At 38.0% G+C, this 19,391-nt stretch overlaps 1 protein-coding gene across 2 annotated transcripts; it reads left to right on the forward strand.

The window, feature by feature from the left end:
- Positions 1–9,575: 9,575 nt before the first annotated feature.
- si:dkey-246g23.4 (uncharacterized protein LOC559426 homolog) lies at positions 9,576–16,842 on the forward strand. 2 transcript variants are annotated; one of them, XM_056765534.1, is made up of 5 exons: positions 9,576–9,710; positions 10,097–10,362; positions 11,752–11,895; positions 12,571–13,383; positions 14,966–16,842. In XM_056765534.1, the coding sequence occupies exons 2-5, from the start codon at positions 10,116–10,118 to the stop codon at positions 15,181–15,183; spliced, it is 1,422 nt and encodes a 473-aa protein (XP_056621512.1). In that variant the 5' UTR covers positions 9,576–9,710; positions 10,097–10,115; the 3' UTR covers positions 15,184–16,842. The 2 variants fall into 2 exon arrangements, with proteins under 2 accessions (XP_056621512.1, XP_056621513.1); XM_056765535.1 differs by lacking the exon at positions 9,576–9,710 and having other exon boundaries at positions 9,963–10,362.
- Positions 16,843–19,391: the final 2,549 nt, after the last annotated feature.

The raw sequence follows: 19,391 nt of genomic DNA on the forward strand, positions 1-19,391 counted from the left end.
GGCCACTATTGCAACCTTAAAAAGTCCAAAGAAGTCTTTGCTTGTGAATTTAGTAGAACGTAACCTGCCCAGTCAACCATTTCTAGGGCTTTGGGATTGTAAACATTATACCAGTTCAGTTAATCGTTGGCTCCCTAGAAATTCCTAGAAAGCATCACATGCATGCTGTGTCACCTGATGGAAATGTGTCGCATCTTTTTGATTATGTAAAGTCAATAGAAACAAAGGACATTTTTATATTTAATCAATGTCCTTTTTTAAGTTACAGTAAGGATGCTCGATTAAACAAATCAGTCATTTCATGTTATAAAGCAATGTGTTACACAACCTGAAACCCTGTGATGAAAGCTATATGATATATTATGTATAATGACTAGATATTGACATTCATTTTGCGAAACTCTTGAGATAATGCATTTTCCTTTTCCATAAAGTGTTATGTAACAACCTAAAAGGTATTATTAAACATTTTGATGGTTCATATTCTACTGCAATAGTGACAATTGACATGAACTTAATAACCATCTGTTCCATTTAAAAGCATTATATGGAGGAAGCTGGGTGATATATGCCATCAGTTCAGCTATAAAGATGCTTTTAGCATCGGTGCTTATGAAGGCATCCCATCGAAGGATTGTATGAATGATGTATCATATGCCATGATTTAGAAAGGACGGCCACATCTAGATGGCAAGTGTCTTCTAGTGATTGATGTAGAAGATAAGGTTAAGTGTTTTAAATGCCATCCATCATCTCGTGTGATGCTTAGATTGATTTCTATATGATAGGCTCAATGTTATTTAGATTTCAATGTGTTTCAGACATTGAAGATTTAGTGCTCTCATGAAGTCCAAAACCATTAACAAAGTGCAGCTGACATTGAGATTTGAGCGGTCAGGCTGCTGATGTGCATATTAAGACGTTTTTTTGCAGCTGTCGGACACAGGTGGAGGGAGTGCGGTTTGAACGTTGTAGTTGTGTGCCGGTGACAGGTATAAATGAAGCCCAATGACGGATGAATGGATGGATGACTATTCCAGTCTCTCTCAATCTCGCAGGGCTTGTGAACTTGATTGTGGTCTTCAGTCATCACGTATGCTCTCCGAATATAAAAAAAATCACATGTTCTCAAGGAGCCATATTGCACATTTTTAGCATTTCTCCTTGTGGTCCATTTCGAATCTTAATCCGGTGTTTTGCACCAAAAACAGAATTAAACAGGGCATTTTTGTATGCTCCCGTGCTTTTAAGACTTCAATGTAAATGTGAAATCATTTACTTCTACCTGTTAAGGAATAAAAGTTTCTATCCTACTTCCTCCAATTTCATCCCTCTGTGTGCAAAAACACAGTGTCATTCTCGCTCTCCTCTGTCTGTTATGCTTTTAAGAGCCTCGATGGGGCAATGTGTTTTCCATTAATCTTAGCTGACAGCTTGACCAGAGATCTACTGTAGTGTGGCGATTAAGTTTTGGAAGAGGTCTCGCTTGGGAAGTTAAAGCATTCCATTTGCCTTCACTATGTATCGCGTCTGCCTCATTGTTGTAGTTGTTGTAGTTTAGATCGAGGCTTTATTGAACATCTGGGGGTTTTGACAGAGAGCCGTGATTAGAGCCATTCTTCATTTATCTGAGGAAGAAGTTTTAAAAAATGAATCAAAGGCTCTTTAACTATATGTTTTAAGCTTTTTAGGTGTACTTCACTGCATCTGTCAGTGTATCATTTGCACACCACACAAACCTGAGCAGGAAGGAATGATAAAAAGCTAATTTGTATGCAGAGCAAGTCGCTTTCATTTAAAGAGTGCAGTATAATATGCCATCTCGTAATAAACCGACTCGCAATGCATTGCACTACGCAATGTCATTATATATATCATCTGTTCATTCTCAGCATCTGGCCCAAAATCTCTCTTTCCTAGTTTTTGTAAGCCTTGTTCTCCATTTAAAAAAAGTAAAACAGTAATTTTGTGAGAACATTGTATACAGCACTTTTCTTCATTCTGATAAAGTAAAACAGGAAGATTAAAAGTAATAAATGAAACATTTGTCATCATTTACTCACTCTCTTGTCATTTCTTATAGATATTAAGTGCAATGTATGTAACCGTACAACAGGGTACCGCCATTTTTCCGGTACCAGCATTCAGCGAAAAATCTTCTTTTGTGTTCTGCAGAAGAAAGAAAGTCATACTGATTTAAAATGACAATAGGTTGAATAAATGACAGAATTTACCTTTTAGGGATAACTTTAGGGGAATGATTCAGGTTGATTTAAATTCATTTTTAGACTTCACTGATTCCTCCTTTAGTTTGTTAAAAATAAGTAAAAGTCTGTGGGGTCCATGAATTTAAAGTTAAAATACGCATTCTTCGTAATGTATAGCAAAAAAGAGGATTCTTGAGGCAGTAAGTTTTCAAAAGAGCTTATGAACTAAATAAATGGAATGTAAAAGGCTGAACAGTGTATGTTGTTCCAATTTTCTTAAGACACATAAGCAAGTGTTTGGACCATGAATGTGTGTCAGTCATACCTTCAAATGAGCCACTTGGATAGAGAGTGTTGTGGTACAAAATGTCCCTTTGTGTCCCTAAGAGATCAGCATAACACCTTTTGCGAAATGTAGCAAGGCCTTTAATCTTCCAGACAAACGAACACACTTGACTTTTTTAGTATTTTATTCTCTCAAAACGCTGACTTGAAATTATTGCTTTCTCTCTTTGGCTGTAATGAAAATCGCAGCGCACGCAGATGGTCGACATTTAGGAACAATCAGCCACTCAACATCTGTGCTACCACATTATTCTTTCAGAGGAAAGTGTAGTAATTTGACATCAGAGACGAAAATAGATGGAAGAGATTCAATGTTTTATGCCAATAACTACTAGAAAGAATAGCGATTGTTCACTATCATAACTGCACAGTCAGTTCACTGCATTGCGACATTATTGGTAAGCTCTGCATCTCATCTCTAGTGCCCTGCAAAATGCCAGACCAGGATGGAATACTAACAAACTACTTACTGCAAATGGCACATTTTTAAGTCAGTTCCATTCCTGTATGATGGTCAAAACAGCGTACCAGCCATGCTAAAAATGTCTGAAAGATGTACAGAAAAATAAGGAAATCAGTTCACCCATAAATGAAAATTCTGTCTTCATTTATTCAACCTCATTGCTCTTCAGAACGCAAAAGAAGATATTTTGACGAATGTTGGTAAGCGAAAAACAGTACCCATTGACTTGCATTGGATTTGTGTACGCACAATAGAAGTTAATGGGTACCGCTGTTGTTCGGTCTCCAACATTCTTTCTGTCTTTTGTGTTCAAACGAATGAAACTCATACAGGTTTGTGCTATAGTAAAGTATTTGTACTTTATTATCATTGAAAATATACTTGGCCATAGATTGTTGTTACTGTTCTGTTCTCATTGGCAATGCTCTGACTTTCTTTAATGGCTGTAATGATACACTCTTGTGTTTTACAGTTGATGCTAGAATCACATATAAACGAAAATTAAAGACATACAGGGAGAGATGGATGGAGAGCAATGCATGAAGAGGTGGTTTAGATGAATCGGGTACGTGAAGATAAAAAGATACACGACACTAATGATTGCTGCCTTTAAGGGCAGATTAAAGGATGGCGTTAATCATCTCATCACCGTACCTAATTAGTTCCAACTTCTAAAGTCCTAGAACCAACCCTTCAAAGCCCACCCTAAATAGCCGACAGATAAAGATGAGCTATTGCAGCGGCTGTGGTGACATGTCATGTCAGGGAGCGTAAAAATGTCCCCGAACCAGTTATACAGTTAACGTATTAATGAGCTTCATCGAACCACACCGAGGGTGCTGATGAATCCATAACATGTCCGTAGAGAAGTGGTTTGATGATTTCATTTATGATTTATAATCACCTTGCCCAAGGTCCTCAATTTCTCCATCCTTTTTTCCAGCAGGGGCACAGGAGCGATCTTAAAAGAAAGCGGGGGCTTTCTCTCATGAATATTAGATACTTGACGTTCATAGTCCTAGCAGATGTGCAGAAATGGAAATTGTAGGAAGAAGAAATGGTAAAGGTTGTTTTACATGCCTAGTAACAACGTTTTGACCGAGGTTCTTCAAAACTCTTTAAAAATAATAAAATAATAGTTTTCTCCCAAAAGGTGTGAGGTTTTAAAGGGATAGTTCACCCAAAAAGGAAAATTATTTCATCATTTATTCACCAGAAGATAATATTTTGAGGATCGCTGGTAACCAAGCAATAATGTCTCCCATTGACTTCCATTGTATGGACACAAACCACTAAAACATTTCTCTAAATATCTTCTTTTGTTCAGAAGAAAGAAAATCATGCAGTTGTTTTGAATAACCTGAGGGTGAATAAACGATGACAGAATCTTATTTTTGACTGAACTACCCCCTTAACCTGAACCCCCTCCTGTTATAATGGTATGGTTCAGGAATTTTATTTCTTTAGAATTCCAAGGAACTGTTTCCAAAACTCATACAAATTACAATACATTACAGAATCAATATTTTACTCATCCTGTCATCCTGTATCACATTTGTAGAACTGGCTTTCATTTCTGTCGTCTCATCTCTTCTGCTGCAGCAGATGTCATTACTCTCACTCTGGATCATTGCCAGATGTTAGCTTGCCTAAAATCAAGAAATCGAACGCCTCAAAACAAGAAAACTTGTCCGCAGGGATCTCCACGTGCCACAAGAATCAATCAAGCCACCGATTTGACTGCCCCATTTGTCTTTAACATAACAGTAGTTGGAAAAGAGAAAATGGTATTGAAATTGGGCCCCCTCCTCTCCTCATGCCCATGCAGATATATAGTGTAATTTGCGATCACCGCTGAGATAGAGAAAAGGGCGAACAAAGTCTTTGTGTCCTCTCAACTGTGTCAGGGCTGGATTGAGTCTTAATCAGCCAAACTATGAGCACAGACTGTGAATAAGCCCCTGATGGGCCCTTCATTTTGCTCGGCTGGAAATGCAGAGAAAATCATCTTGCGTTAGTCTCACAGTGCACGCATATATGCATGTGTGTGTGTTTGCGCAGGCACATACACACACTTACATAATGATTGGCTATATCGTACATTTTGTGGCGACTAAATCACTGTGTTCTCTTGTAAATTAGAATGCCTTGGGCGTCCAATGCTATCTGTGGCGCTAAGCAGATGGTGAGGTTAAACTCCAGGGTGTCAAATCAAGAACAAAAACTTGCAGACCTGGAGCTATAGTGGGAAAGGAATAGTACTATGTACTTTAAATAATTGATAAAGAAAGAAAATAACTTTTAAAATGTATTTATTATAAAGTCAAAGTAACAAAATAAGTAAATTAAAGGCAAATCAAAACAGTATACACGTTACCCAATGGAATGTATAATTTTTTAATTTAAATGGATTTTTTTTTTTTGTTCTTTCACATTTATCCATTTTGTCAGATGCTTTTATCCCAATAAACTTTCTGTGCATTTAAAAAAAATCTGTAGAGTTAATGTGATCTCAGGATCAAAACAATGTTGCTAACACAATGCTCCACCAAGAAAGCTACATGATCTTATTAACGTCTGAACGATTCATTTATGTATGTACTACTTTTATATTTGTTGTGTTTAGTTATGGTTTCACAATCAGTTGTTACTTTGTCATTTTGGTACTTTGTAATTCATACAGAACACGTTTTGATAGTAAGTCTCCAGTTTATCGCTTAAAAACAGTATTGCATTAAAACATGCAAATACCGTCTCTGTAACACCTTACAATGAGGTGCTATTTGTTAACAGTAGTAAATGCATTTGCTAACATTGACCAATTTAGCTTTTTGGCATTTATTAATCCATGTAAATGTTAGTTAACGTCAATACAGTTATTTGAGAATATTCATGATATTAGTAAATGCTTAAATTAACCTGAACTAAGATAAAAAAATGATGCAGAATTGAGTTCATGTTAGCTAAAGCATTAATTAATTATTAACAAATAGCACCTTATTGTAAATTATAAATACCACACTAACCCTCAGCAGTCTGATTCTAGCCTCCGTCTCATTTACATAAGCTCAACCCTTTCTCGTATCCTTTTGTTGTTTAACCTGTTGAGCTCTGACATCATCAAAGCAAACCATAGGATTGGTGCTACGTACACACGGATGGTGCTCTGTAACTCAGGTAAGACTCTTAACGGTTGTTTTAGCTTCTTGTGGCCGACTAGTTTGTAATGGCACAGAGAGTTTCTCAGTATTAAGGCTCTGTTTAGGTTCCACTAGTGTAATTTAAAGATGCAATAGATGGAGGAAGGGATGTTTTTGGTGCTCACACCAAATCCTCTTGAGGACCTAAGATGGTCACCATGGACACCAAAACAAAAGCATGACGATATCGGGGGGCACCTGTGGAGTTCAATGATGAAAACAAAGATCCAGTACTAATAGCTTAAATATCCTCGCCTTCATTCTGCAACCTAGGATGTCCAAATTCGCTGTTTGCCAGGAAACGGAAAATCGCTGTACTTTTTAAATGGTTTAATATTGTGTTGTCACAAAGTTGACAAACACTGACTTTGTAATACTTTTTTATTAGTTAGAGTTTTGCAAAACCCAGTGACAAACATAAAGGGTGACAAATAATAACGATTTATGTAAAAAAAATCTCAAAATATGGAGATACAAAGTTTCAGAAGAACAGCAGCGATATGCAATACAAACTAAGTATTAGCATTACTTCACTATAGCCTAAAAATCTCTCTACAGTTTCATCCCTTTTCTAGAAAATATTAAGAAAATATTAGTACAAATAATACCAGGGTTTATTTAGCCTTCCGTCTTGTGACATGCTGCTACTGAAAATTGTATTATTGCGCTTATGTGCTGAATGAGAAAGACACTTGTACATAATAAAAACATGTCTGGTTCTTAATCGTTTTAAGCATTCGAAATCTGTATTTTTAGCAACAATATATTGTTAACGTGTCCCTCAGCTCCTACTGTATCTGTATTCCACACTCATTTTATGAGAATCTAACATCTCTCTTGAGGAAGAGCTCAGCCAAAACTTCAGACAAATATAAAACTCAGTTTCATTGACACCACATTAGTTTGTCTCAAAAAACCTAAACACTTTTTGAAAAATGGTGACCTGTGAACTGTGCCTGTTTCCTTATTCTGGATGAATTCACCTTGTAAGCAATACACTACCGTCTGAGTTAATAATCTGACAGCAATTTTAGTGGAATTTTGATTCCGATACAGTGTGTTCTAGCTGGCTGCTCATAATTTTCTCCAATACACAGGTTTGGTAATCAACAGCAAAGCCATCTGGGTAAGTGCAGAGACACCTGTGCTTTTTGGGTGCCGGCCACTGAAGTGGAAGGACTGCCAGAGGAGGATGCCCCTCTAGCAACAATGTAAAAAATACAGTGTCACAGTATGTTATTCCGCCATGCACTTTATAGGACTGCATGTCTTCAGAGCCTCTCTAAATCATGGATATGTGGGTCAGGGGGCAGTTTAGCCAAAAAGAAAAGACTGTGATCGTTTACTCACCCTTGTGACATTTTGAACCTGTAACCTTTTTCCATTTAATGAAAGTGAATGGGGACCGTTCACTTTTTGCCCATCCAGGATGAAATAGGGTGACAGAATATATATATATATAATATACATACTGTATATATATTTGCAGTTCTGTTTGACATGGTTAAATTAAGGTTAGGGTTAAGTGAAGGCAAACAAAGTTGTTTTTGGGGAAAATATATTTTTTAACTCAATTAAAAAAAGGGGGATAATCGGCATCTTTTTAATGATATAATACTATAAGTCTATAAATATCTGCATACAAGGTTTCGAAATCTAAAATTTAAAAATAACGTTAGAAGACTGCGTTGACACTACATTCATTTCCATAATGATTTAAAAATCTCTTTCGAAGCATTATTAGAGATCAATATTTGGAGCGGTGCCTTATTGCATTGATAAAGCTGTTATGCTTATCCTGTCAGCCTTGCCAAAAACATGAGCCAGAGTCGTCACCCTAGTAATCCTGATCTGTACTGTAACTTTGTGCTTTCCTCACACGACCTCTCATTTTAAGAAAAGAATACGCTCGCTTAGAATCACTTGAACACGTAGATGCTATGCAGTATCCATTTATGCATTTGGCAGAAACGTGTATCTAAAATTATATACTGTAAAGTGCGTGCTGCACCATTTGAGCTACAGGAACATCGTGTTCCATAAGATCATGTGTCACATTACCATCTAACATAATCGTGTTTGGGGTGTTTTGCAATATTCTTTTATATGGGAAGTATTAAGGGTATAGAGCATTCAGTGTATTCAAGCAATTGAAGACACATCAGGTCCAGTTTATTGTCCATGTTGTCAGATTTTAAAGTGTTTCTGTAATATAGCGGTGTCATTTTCTAGCTTTTGAGTGCATATCCAGGAGGCAAAATTGAATGAATATGAAGTTGGATATTTTTATGAACATTTGACAGTTTAACTTTCCTATAAGGAAAGATGGGGAGAGAAAACATCAATGTAAGAAGTTTGTTTTATTGACCCCAGAGGTTGTTCAATTTTTCTTTCCTTTTAATTTGTTTTTCAGAATACTTCAGAATACCCCAGGCTGTGAGGATCAAACATCAAAGTAAATCAAATGACCTCCACCAATCAATGAACTCGGTTCTGCGGCTGAACGATGAGATTCAGGCTACTGCTGAACTGCTTTTGATTCTGAAGGCAGAGTAATGTCTGCGCCTCAATGTTGAAACAGAGGGTCAACAGTTTCAAAGTCAAAAATTGCAAGTTTGCATTTTGCTCGAATGTTTTCCCAAAACAAACTTTTGAACTGACAGTTTAAGTTCTTGTGCTGTATAGTTTTGGCAGGATAACATGCTGTTGAATTGTTTACTGAGTGCTGTAACAGTGAGAATATCTTTAAAGCACAATATCAGATTTTCTGGCAGGCCAGAAAGGTTTACCCATAAGGTTTATGCTTACCCCAAAACTTAAATTTCGGGTATTCACAATGCACACACATTGAACAAATTTAATTTTTTCAAATCTGCAGCTACAGGAGTTTACGTTTGGAAGAATAAATTTCAAGTTTCAGTTGATATAAACATTACATTGGTGAAATGAAATGATTCATGTGATTTATCGAGAGAGTTATTAAGGAATTTAAATCCCCCTTAAACTGGCTTGTATATCAAGCTGCTCTAAACAATGAATTATTCATTTCCCCACCCGTTGTTTTCGTGCTACGCATATTACTGTCCAGAGTACAAATGTGTTTGCAAAACAGCAGTAAGCACATTTATGCACAGGTCCAGAGATCAGCTGCATGTTTAAGTGGCCTGGTCAAATGTGAGAGTCGTGCAGCCAAGTTAACCTGAATAAATGTGTGTATTTGTTTGTTTTTATGTTAGCGTAGCTTAAAATGTTTATCAGCTTCTTTGACCATAACTTTTCCCATAACTCTCTCTAAGCAAGTTACCTCCCACTTTCGGCTTCCCTGTGTTGACCTTTGTATCTGTGTTAAGAATGGATATGCAGTGTCACAGTGGACGAGTCTGTAAGAGATGTGAAACAGAATTTGTTTCAAATCAGAAGACCATGTCATCTCATCTCAGTGGATTCTCTTCATTAATGAGAAGTTGATCTTTAACCTCCAAATACCATAAGAGGGTAAGTTCACATTAGAGCAGTAAGGAATGAGTGATCACATTGTGTAACCATACAGTTGTAATGTCCCGCCTGCCATTAAAAAGAATTGCAAAATTAGAAACGATCAAAACATTTTTCTTCAGATTTGCTGTACATGACATATGATTAGGCAAGGATGTAGTAGTTAAATATTCTCCAGCTGTTTGGACACTCAGAGATAATAATTAATAAACCTCATCACTTTCTTCTTGTGTGTTAAGGGCTAAGATAACATCAGTATTGACCACACTGTGTCTGCATTTCTTTTTGGTTACATATATGCTTGTTCAACTAATATGATTTATAACGTGTTATTATACGTATTTCCAAGTATATCGAAGTAGTCTGACATATATCTTCAATTACAGCTCAGCAATCATTCTTTGAATGCTAGCCTCCTCTCATTCTCACATGGAGATCCAAGGCAGGAGGCGAACCGTGCGCCCAAAAGGTCCCCCTGATGGAGGATATGGCTGGTTTATTGTGCTCTCCACCTTCCTTGTCTTTGGGCTAACATTTGGTGTGATCAAATCCTTTGGTGTGTTCTTCGTAGAGATCCAACACTACTTTGCTACCACGGCGACTGCTAGCTCATGGATCACATCCATTACTGTGGCAACTATACATTTTGGAGGTATGTGCCTGTTTGTTTGTTTTTAGCCAACAGTTTCCAGCTACAATTTATAACAAATAACAGAGATGAAATCTATTTCAGATCATACATGTTTGATGTTTTATAGTTTGCAAGAGTTACTGACAACGCTTAAACAATGAAGCTACAGGTGCATTTAGAAACCAAGCAACAAACAAATTGTCTTTGGGCAAATAACTTAATATGGTGGTGAAGGCACAAAAAGTCAGTGACATGAATGAGATTGTTCGTTGCCCGAGAAGTGTACTGTAAGTCAGAAGTGTTGCAAATGTTGTAGTATATCATTTCTCCAAAGTAGGCTACTGTACATCTTGTGTTAGTATGTAGTTACATTTAATACAGTTATTTTTATTATATTAGTTTATTGTTTATTATTAAACAAAATTTATTTGAGTCTTATTTTGTTTCCAAATAGTTACTTGGTGGGCCATAGATATTTTGATATTAAACGTGTAACCACCAGGGGGCTCCCTAAACTTGTAGTTTCATTATTTTTATCATAGAATGTTTTTAGTTGTTTCCAAATGTCAAAATGAAAATTGTAATAAAAAATGGCTGAAGTCATTGTCACTCTTCTACACTTTATAATCATTTTATATTTGTTGGAGATGCACTTGAAATGCGCGTTCCTTGCAATTCTCATAAAATAACCTTACGTCGCAAGCGACTTTGTCACTGCAAGTCACCAGGGGTTGGCGGTTAGGTCGCTAATGGGCATTCCCACCTCTAGTGACGCTCACTGCAGGAGCTGAGCAGGGGCGGATTCGGACTTAAAGACGGCCCTGGCATTCTTGACCAAGAGCGGCCCTCCATCCATTCCGTTCGACCCGGGGGGTGGGAATGTCTTTCCGTTTCCCGTTTCTAATTTTTGCGTCCTTCTGCATTGCATTTCGGCCCATGCGTTTGTGTTTCGTTGCGATATGCCAGATGGCCAGTCCGCCCCTTCAGTGGTACAACAACTTCGGCCCTCGCCGCCAAAAAAACAGACCAACCCAGCAGGACTCTTCCAGGTCCTCCTGATTACCCAATCCGGGCTTGGAGCAGAGAGGAGAATAAACAGGTTAGCTCCCATCTTCACTCCTAATGGCTGTCGCTCCCAAAAGTCGCTCCTCATTTGCATATAGTTATACATTTTCAACTTTGTCGATTCGCTAGACATGCCTCATCCGGTCGGCAACGGTTGCTACTGCTTGCTTCGCGGGACGTCGCCGGCTCTCAATTGAAATAAATGAGATCATGTCGCTTGTAATTTGACCAGGGCATTATGCTTACCCGTGCTTTTCATGCAAAAAAACCCCGCTTATATAGTATTATATATCTGAATACTGAGAGATTACATGGCTCTTGTTTTTCTTTTGTATTGTATTGCAGCCCCCGTAGGCTCTGCGTTGAGCGCATACTTCAGTCCCCGGCGCGTGGTGATAGTGGGTGGTCTGCTGAGCAGCGTTGGGATGGTGGCAGGGTCACATGCCCAGAATCTGCTACAGCTGTACATCACTGTGGGGTTTCTTACAGGTGAGCATGCTGCCAGCATATGGCTGTCCTCACCTGCTTCATGCGCAGTGGAGTCACGCTTCAGATGTTACATTGCTGATTCACAACTAGAAGGTCATTAGCCATTTATAGCAGGTGTAAGGTGTTAGTCATAACCCTCTCTGGTACATCAACACTGCAGGAGGAAAAAGTCATGGAAAGAGAGGAAATGGTGAGGAAAGAGAAAGGAGAAAGAATAAATGCAGTCTAATTATTAGCATGCTAATGTGCTCATGGCATAAATATTATCATTTCAATTTTTCTAGCGATATTTCACCTCAATATTGAACACAAGGAGACAAGAAAGTAACAGTTTAAAGTATGTAAAACATTTGAATTAGGGCAGTGTCATGTCATAAGTAAAACATATTTTTGTTATTTGGGATGAGATTACAACGCATCACAAAATGGCAGATCAAGTTTAATGTTAGCAACTGCACGGCTGCTCTCATCAAGATCATTTATTATGAAGGTATAATAGGTCAATCGTAAATATTCATCACGCATATAACCTTGCAGTTCTGTTGTCCATTTAGCCAGCAGCGTTCATATAATGTTTTACCCTTGAAAAATTAATGACTAGTCAGAGAAATAAATGCTAGCTCAGTTTATATCCACCTGCACTCCCCTCTCAATGTCCTTTTAAATTCTCTGCAGGATTTGGCTATGCCCTGACCTGGACCCCAACTGTCACCATGCTGGGCTGGTACTTTGAAAAGCGCAGGCCTGTGGCCAACGCTCTAGCCAGCGCAGGAGAATGCATTCTGACCTTCATCCTAAATCCATCATTCCAGTTCCTTATTGACCAGTATTCATGGAGGGGAGCGATGCTGATCCTGGGAGCTCTACAGCTCAACCTTTGTTTGTGTGGAGCTCTACTGAGACCACTGGACAGCTACGATCCTCCTAAAGAGCTCAAGGGAGAGGAGAAAGACCTTGAGATGCAATTTACAAATGACAGACCAGAGTCAAAACAACACCTAAAGACAAAGATCATCCGTTACGTGGACTACACCCTCATTGCTAATGTTCGGTTCATGGTCTACTCAATGTTTGGTGTCTTTGCCGCTCTTGGCTTCTTTGCTCCATCGCTGTTCCTGGTACCTTATGCCCGTAGCAAGGGAGTCGAGGAGTACCAAGCGGCAGCCCTCATGTCCATCTCTGCCGCCCTGGACCTCTTGGGTCGGTTGCTGTTTGGGTGGGTGGCTAATCTGCATTTGGTGGAGACGATACATCAGTTGTTGGTCACTGTGTTGATGCTGGGCATTGTTCTGCTGCTCTGCCCGCTAGCGGCCACCTTCACCCACCTAGCACTCTTCAGTGCTGGCTATGGATTGGTGTTCGGAGCAACCGTTTCCATTCACATCACCGTACTTGCAGAAGTAGTTGGGGTGGAAAAGTTGGGAAGTGCTTTGGGTTTCTTCATGCTCATCCGTAGCAGTGGTGGCCTACTTGGACCTCCGTTGGCAGGTGAGATCTTTCAAGTCTTCTTTTAGGGTGTCCATCTATTGATTTTCCGATGTTATGTATTTGAATTACATGGGGATCATTTTTTGACATCAAAGCCAGCTTGATATAGCATGAAGATAAAAAAAGAAATATCAATGTACCTTCAAGTCTTGCATTATAAAAATCATAACATTTTATATCGGAGCTGCAAGACATCTTTTAAAAGATATCTTTACAAATTACAAAATTACATTTTAGTTGGTTATTGCAGAATCGCAAGCTCTTTATCCAGAAATGAAAAAGTCCTTGTAGGTCACACTAATGCCTACCTTCACCCCATCAACTACCTTTGGCCTTGAAAAGGTTTCTCATTAATGTTACTAAAACTCAATTCACAATAGCACTGTTATCTTCCCATGAAGCATTGAGCATCAAAGAAACGCATCATTGTTCGGACTCGGCTATTGTGTTAATTTCATGGATTATTGGTCACTGCATAAATGGCTTTTCCTCATCTTTTTGAATAGCTGGCCACGCTTGGGCTGCCCTCTGCAAATTTATATCCACGTTTCATTGCCCGCTGCTCTCTGCTAATGCAGTGCATGAAACACATCACAAACGCTACCGTAACAAAACATCAAAGGCGCTCCACAAAAGTGCCCAATGAATCAACAAACAAACAGAGAGCAAAGGCCGGACACAACTATCCATATAATAGCTGTAATTGATTCCCACCCAATAAGCTCTGATAGAATAGATGGGTTGGTAATGTGGAATAGCGAGTTTCTTTCGTGCTATTACATTTTTGTTAAGTACATCTGCCAAAATAAGGCAAAAGTTGGAAAGAAAGTTGGAGTCTTCAAACAGCCAGACACTCTTTCCAACGCCAGAAGCAGTTCGACACTAAATCAGTCGGAGAAACCTCATCTGTCTGCTTAAGGCACATCTGCTGGCAAAATAATATCACTTCCTGTATTCTGAAGGACTAATGTGCTTAATATGAATCTCTGTGGTTTTTATTTCATTAAACAGAGCAAAGACTACATTTGGGATCAGGGAAAACTTTATTTGGGCACTGCGGGTGAAAGTGCAGTCAGCGGGGCTGCATAGCCGTCCCTGTAATTACACCATAAATTAGTCCTGATATCTCCGCACCCCAGCAGCTTCTCTGAGTTTTCATCAGGCTGGATTTTATCCTGGCGTTATAAAAGATGACTCGAATAACCTTCTCTTTACAAACTTCACTGAAACTTTATGTCTTTCATTAATTGCTTAAAATATGCGTGCAGGAAAAAGTAGAGGTGGTTGTTATAGGAATAGTTCACCCGGAAATGATCCCAATCGACTTGACCATAGTCATTTTTATTCCTGCTATGGAAAGTCAATGGGTGGGGACCATTTTTGGGTGAACTATCCCTTTAAGGCTTTGTGTCCTATGTCATAGCAAACACCCATAACAACTTAATAAATTAGAAATCCGATCAGAAACCTATAGCAACCACCTACAGCATCTAGTGAGTTTTTCACAGCAAAGGGTGACTTTTTTTTAGAAAATGTTACCTATTCATGCTTATATTTACAATTCCAACTCTTGATTCTGCAGGAATTTTCATTGATGAAATGAATGACTATAGCGCTGGATTCCTAATGGCGGGAGTGGCTCTTATCGTCTCCGCCCTCTTTCTGCTTCTGCTGCATCACATGAACAGGAAAGGGAAGAATAAGGAAAGTGACATTCCCTTGGAGAACAAGACTGAGAAAGTGGAAAAATGCAATTCTGAATATAAAAAGCAAGAGGAGTTGTTGAAGCAAGGGGTGTAAAGATCTTGTACTATGTACTGTAATTGGGGTAGTCAGATTTTTTCTGACAAACTTTTTAAATTCTCTTTTGTCCAATATGATGCATGCATGCTCCAGCACACACGTTGTCATGATAATGGTATCATTAGAAAGTCCATTGACAATCTGTCCATCAACTCTCACTCTTGATGACTTTGAGTGAGTAGAGCGTTCTCACATGAATGAACCTTTTGATGGATTATGGGAAGTCTTCTCAATGTGGCTTTATAATGATGGCATTGCAATGCAATCATATTTCAACAGATCTATCGCTGCGGTAAGTCAAGAAAGGGACAGTGCCCTAATGGATTAATGGAAGCTGACTCAGGGTTTAACCGCTGCCAAAGATGATGCATTCAATCACAGTAGCTGCTGATATTACTTATCTACAGCACCATTATGAAACTGCAGCCATTTTATAATGTCTTTTGGTTTTTCTAAATCTAAAATTGCACAAAATCAAATCTAATTTGTTTTTGAGATGTGTTTTGGATAAACGTCCTAGCCGTGGGTCCTGAGGTCAAAATATCACTAACTACAGAAAACATTCTCAATGATCTCCATCTACTGGTGAGAACAGGGCAATGCAGGTTGGATGACTAAAGCGATTATGAGCAGAGCTGGAAACTGGGGGAAACGGGCAGAGTCCAAGGAATGAATTTAATAATTTATTTTATCTCTGATATTTCCTCTAAAGGCTATGCACATTTCACACATAAATATAATGGAACACAAAATATATGCCCCATTTGAGTATTCTCAGTGAATCTATGCCATTTCCACCACTAGTTATAAGTCATTTTTTGTAAGTGAAGAAAAAAATCAAATGCATAAAATAAGAAATGCGTATATTACACTATACATTTTGTAAAACATCAGACTTTTTTTAAATAACATCCATCAAATATAAACATGTCTCCTCAGCATTACGTATTTACCACATCTTCCTAAAACAGACAGCCACATGATTTTATAAAGATAATGAGATGATTTTTTTGAGATAGCAAAACGTTCATATGTTCATCGTTCCCTTTCATACTGTGTGATGTGAATTTTCAAAGATAAATCTATCTAGGATATCAAAGCATATTTCTGATCCAGCCTTCTCTGGAAGCAATATCTCCTCCCAACATCTGCACTTTGATGTTGTTGTATGCATTCTGGTCTGGATCCTGCTAGAGACGTGACTTTCCATATTGGAAGTAACTAAAAAAAATATAAACATGCATGTTACTTCCAATAAATCTAAAAAAGCAAATTCCACAAGACAAAGAGAGCTTCTTTGTAAACATAATAAATGAATCTCCTGCTTGTCTTTTCCATATGCATTCGACAACAAAACACAAACACTAAAACACATGTGCATGTAGTGTAATATCATCAAAAGAGGAGATTGCCTTTTAAGAAATCAAAGCTTCAATCTGTCTGTTCCCCTATTTCCGTCCTCCAGAATCACAACATGGGGACAACACAGCTTCAATACCTAATCTGAAATATCAGGATAATGGGTTGACTACTGAGGGACTGTCTGACATAACATGATAGTTTTCAGATGGTTTTGGATTATTGTAAGGTCTGTCTTTTATATGAGTGAAATACATGTTTTTGCTACATAAATAAAATGATATAGGTATGCTTTTACACTTTTATGTATAATTATTAAAAGACCTAATAAGTGAATACTGTGTATTCTATGTAAACAAACTAATATCATAGCATAATATGCTTTCTACATTTTTGTTCCAACTAGACCCCTTCAGAAAACCTAAAAAGAAGAAATCACGCTTAAAATGAAGGAAAATGAGACACATGCTGTTTGCTCTACACTGAGCTGACAGCTCCTTTGAAGTCTGTAATTGGAAACAGTTGATTGAGTAAAGTGGAATGAGTCTAAAGATTCCCTGATCTATTTCCCTGCCCGTACTCCTCCCATTCCCCCGGAGCCCTACCCTTCACCTCGATGGTGCACTTCGAGTTAGATAATAACTCCAGAAACAGCCAATGAAATTGCTTCTACTCTCTCTGCTGTTGGTGGTAACTGGGATTTCTTTAACTCATTCGAGCAGACAAACTGAGATACAAAAAAAAAACTTGAGAAAATGAAATTAAATGAATCTGTACAATGTTTAACAAAACAAAATATAAAAGCTATACTGAAGGCCCAGCACTAAACATAAACATCACTAAATGAGATTGTAAGAATTCATCCGAATTAGTCACCTCGTGAAATAGTTTGTTAGTAAAAATTGCCTTAAGATTGGTCCGGGAATACTGCCAGGGGACAGACTGTTATGTTCACACAATGAGGTAGAAGTAATATTACTCAATTAGCTGAAGTTTTTTTTCCATTTAACCACCACAAAGAACTGATAAGAATCTAATCTGATGGAAGCCTTGTATGAGTATTTGTATTGTCATCAAATAATTGAAACTCCATAGACCCTGATGTCACGCTTGCGTTACAGTATTAGCTGGAGGCAAAACAAAAGGAAAACCGGAGGCGGTCAATACAAACCAGCACAGATTTGGCTACATAAGGAGTTTAAAATACCATTTTGTTGTGTTGTTAAGTGTCACAATCGACAGAATACAGTCTCCAATATGATAATTTAACAAATACCTGCTGCCACAGCCGAACAAAAACACTGATGACAGCTAGTAGTTAAACTCACACAAAAAAGCTTTTGTTGGTGTTGATTATGATTTGTGTCTAAAAGTATCTAAATTATGTCCAAATCAGAAACTGGGGAATGAGGTTATTTTTCTCATAGAGTTTGGAACGCATAGGGCATGCTATAGTTAACTTTGTAACTTAAAAAAAAAAATGTTTTGCCAATGCCCACATGGAAAGAACCTATATGAGGATATATGCACATATATGAAACCTATATGCAGTATATATGCACATATAAGCTCATATATATGTTGCATATATGAGTATATATGCTGCATGTATGCTGCATATATGCGTATATTTGCTGCATATATGTGTATATTTGCTGCATATATGCTGCATATATGTGCGCGCATATGTGTACGCAGATATGTGTGCATATATGTGCATATATGTGCATATAATATAGGAAAACGGCCAATTTTATATATGTCACATATATTAAAAACCTATATCAAAACCTATATTTAAACATATAGGTTTATATAGGTTTTTTCCGTGTGGGTGTACACGCTCTCAGTTTATCTTTACTATACACGCTTGGTTTCTCTGTCTGGTAGGTGTAGATGTCTGGCCATTTAACTGGAGGTCCTGTCAGTTCATCTGTCTCTGGATCCATTGAGTGAGCGCGTACAGGTCTGCTAGGTTCCTTGCATTAAAGTTAACTTTTTCAAAAAACAGTTGCGGTCCTAGACAGTGAGTGACCATGTTAAAATTTTATCAGATTTTTTCCTAGTCATTGTCCAAAAGCAAGCCAACAAAACGTGCTACCTGGTATAAGTAATGCAGCCGGGGAATCTTTCTGCCTCCACCTAAGCTCCACCTAAAATAAACTGTCCAAATGTTTATTAAGAGTAAAGGCGTCTATTGAGTGAGACCAATGAAAATGACAAATACTAAAGAGAGCTTAAGGGCTTAAGGCTAGTCCCAGACTAAAATGAATGCGTGAACTGTTTTACTGTAACTGAATATAACTTGCCCAGAAATATCTTAAAATATATCAGTGCCCTTGTTTTGTCTCATGATGCACACCAGTAATGTATTCTTCTAAGGCATTTTTATAAAAGCGACATAAATGTCTTAATTCGCCTAAACCTTAAGGCATAGTCACGATTGAAGCTTAGCCGTGTCTGTGAAACCGGGTCTCAATTTAAAAGTGAAATTAAAGCTTAGAAAGGCAAATCCAGGATGCAGGGATAAAAGCATGATGGTTTTTTACTCCTTTTGTTCTCTTTCAACCTGAACACGCTCTCTTTCTCTCTTTCTCCCATTCTCTTTCTGGCCTTCTTGGTTGTTGGGTGAAATTAATGAGGGCAAAGGAGAGGAGACATAAACAGGAATAATGGGAACAGCTGTGGAGCGGTTGATGAAATAAACTCCAGAGCAGATTTAGATCTGTGTAGCCTAATACAGTAAATCTCTGACTTGATCTCTAATGTCGACGTAATTGAACTTGAATGTTAGGGTGTATCTGAGGACACATTTAAGAGTGATCACTTCGTAAAGAATGTGAAGT

Source organism: Triplophysa dalaica, chromosome 14 (assembly GCF_015846415.1).
Source record: "Triplophysa dalaica isolate WHDGS20190420 chromosome 14, ASM1584641v1, whole genome shotgun sequence".
Lineage (NCBI taxonomy): Eukaryota > Metazoa > Chordata > Actinopteri > Cypriniformes > Nemacheilidae > Triplophysa > Triplophysa dalaica.

Bases quoted from the DNA above. Each gene is read 5' to 3' on its own strand.
- si:dkey-246g23.4 (XM_056765534.1), top strand. From the start codon at position 10,116: ATGCTAGCCTCCTCTCATTCTCACATGGAGATCCAAGGCAGGAGGCGA. The intron at 10,363-11,751 runs GTATGTGCCTGT...ATTGTATTGCAG, and splicing joins GGCAACTATACATTTTGGAG to CCCCCGTAGGCTCTGCGTTG. The intron at 13,384-14,965 runs GTGAGATCTTTC...TTGATTCTGCAG, and splicing joins ACTTGGACCTCCGTTGGCAG to GAATTTTCATTGATGAAATG.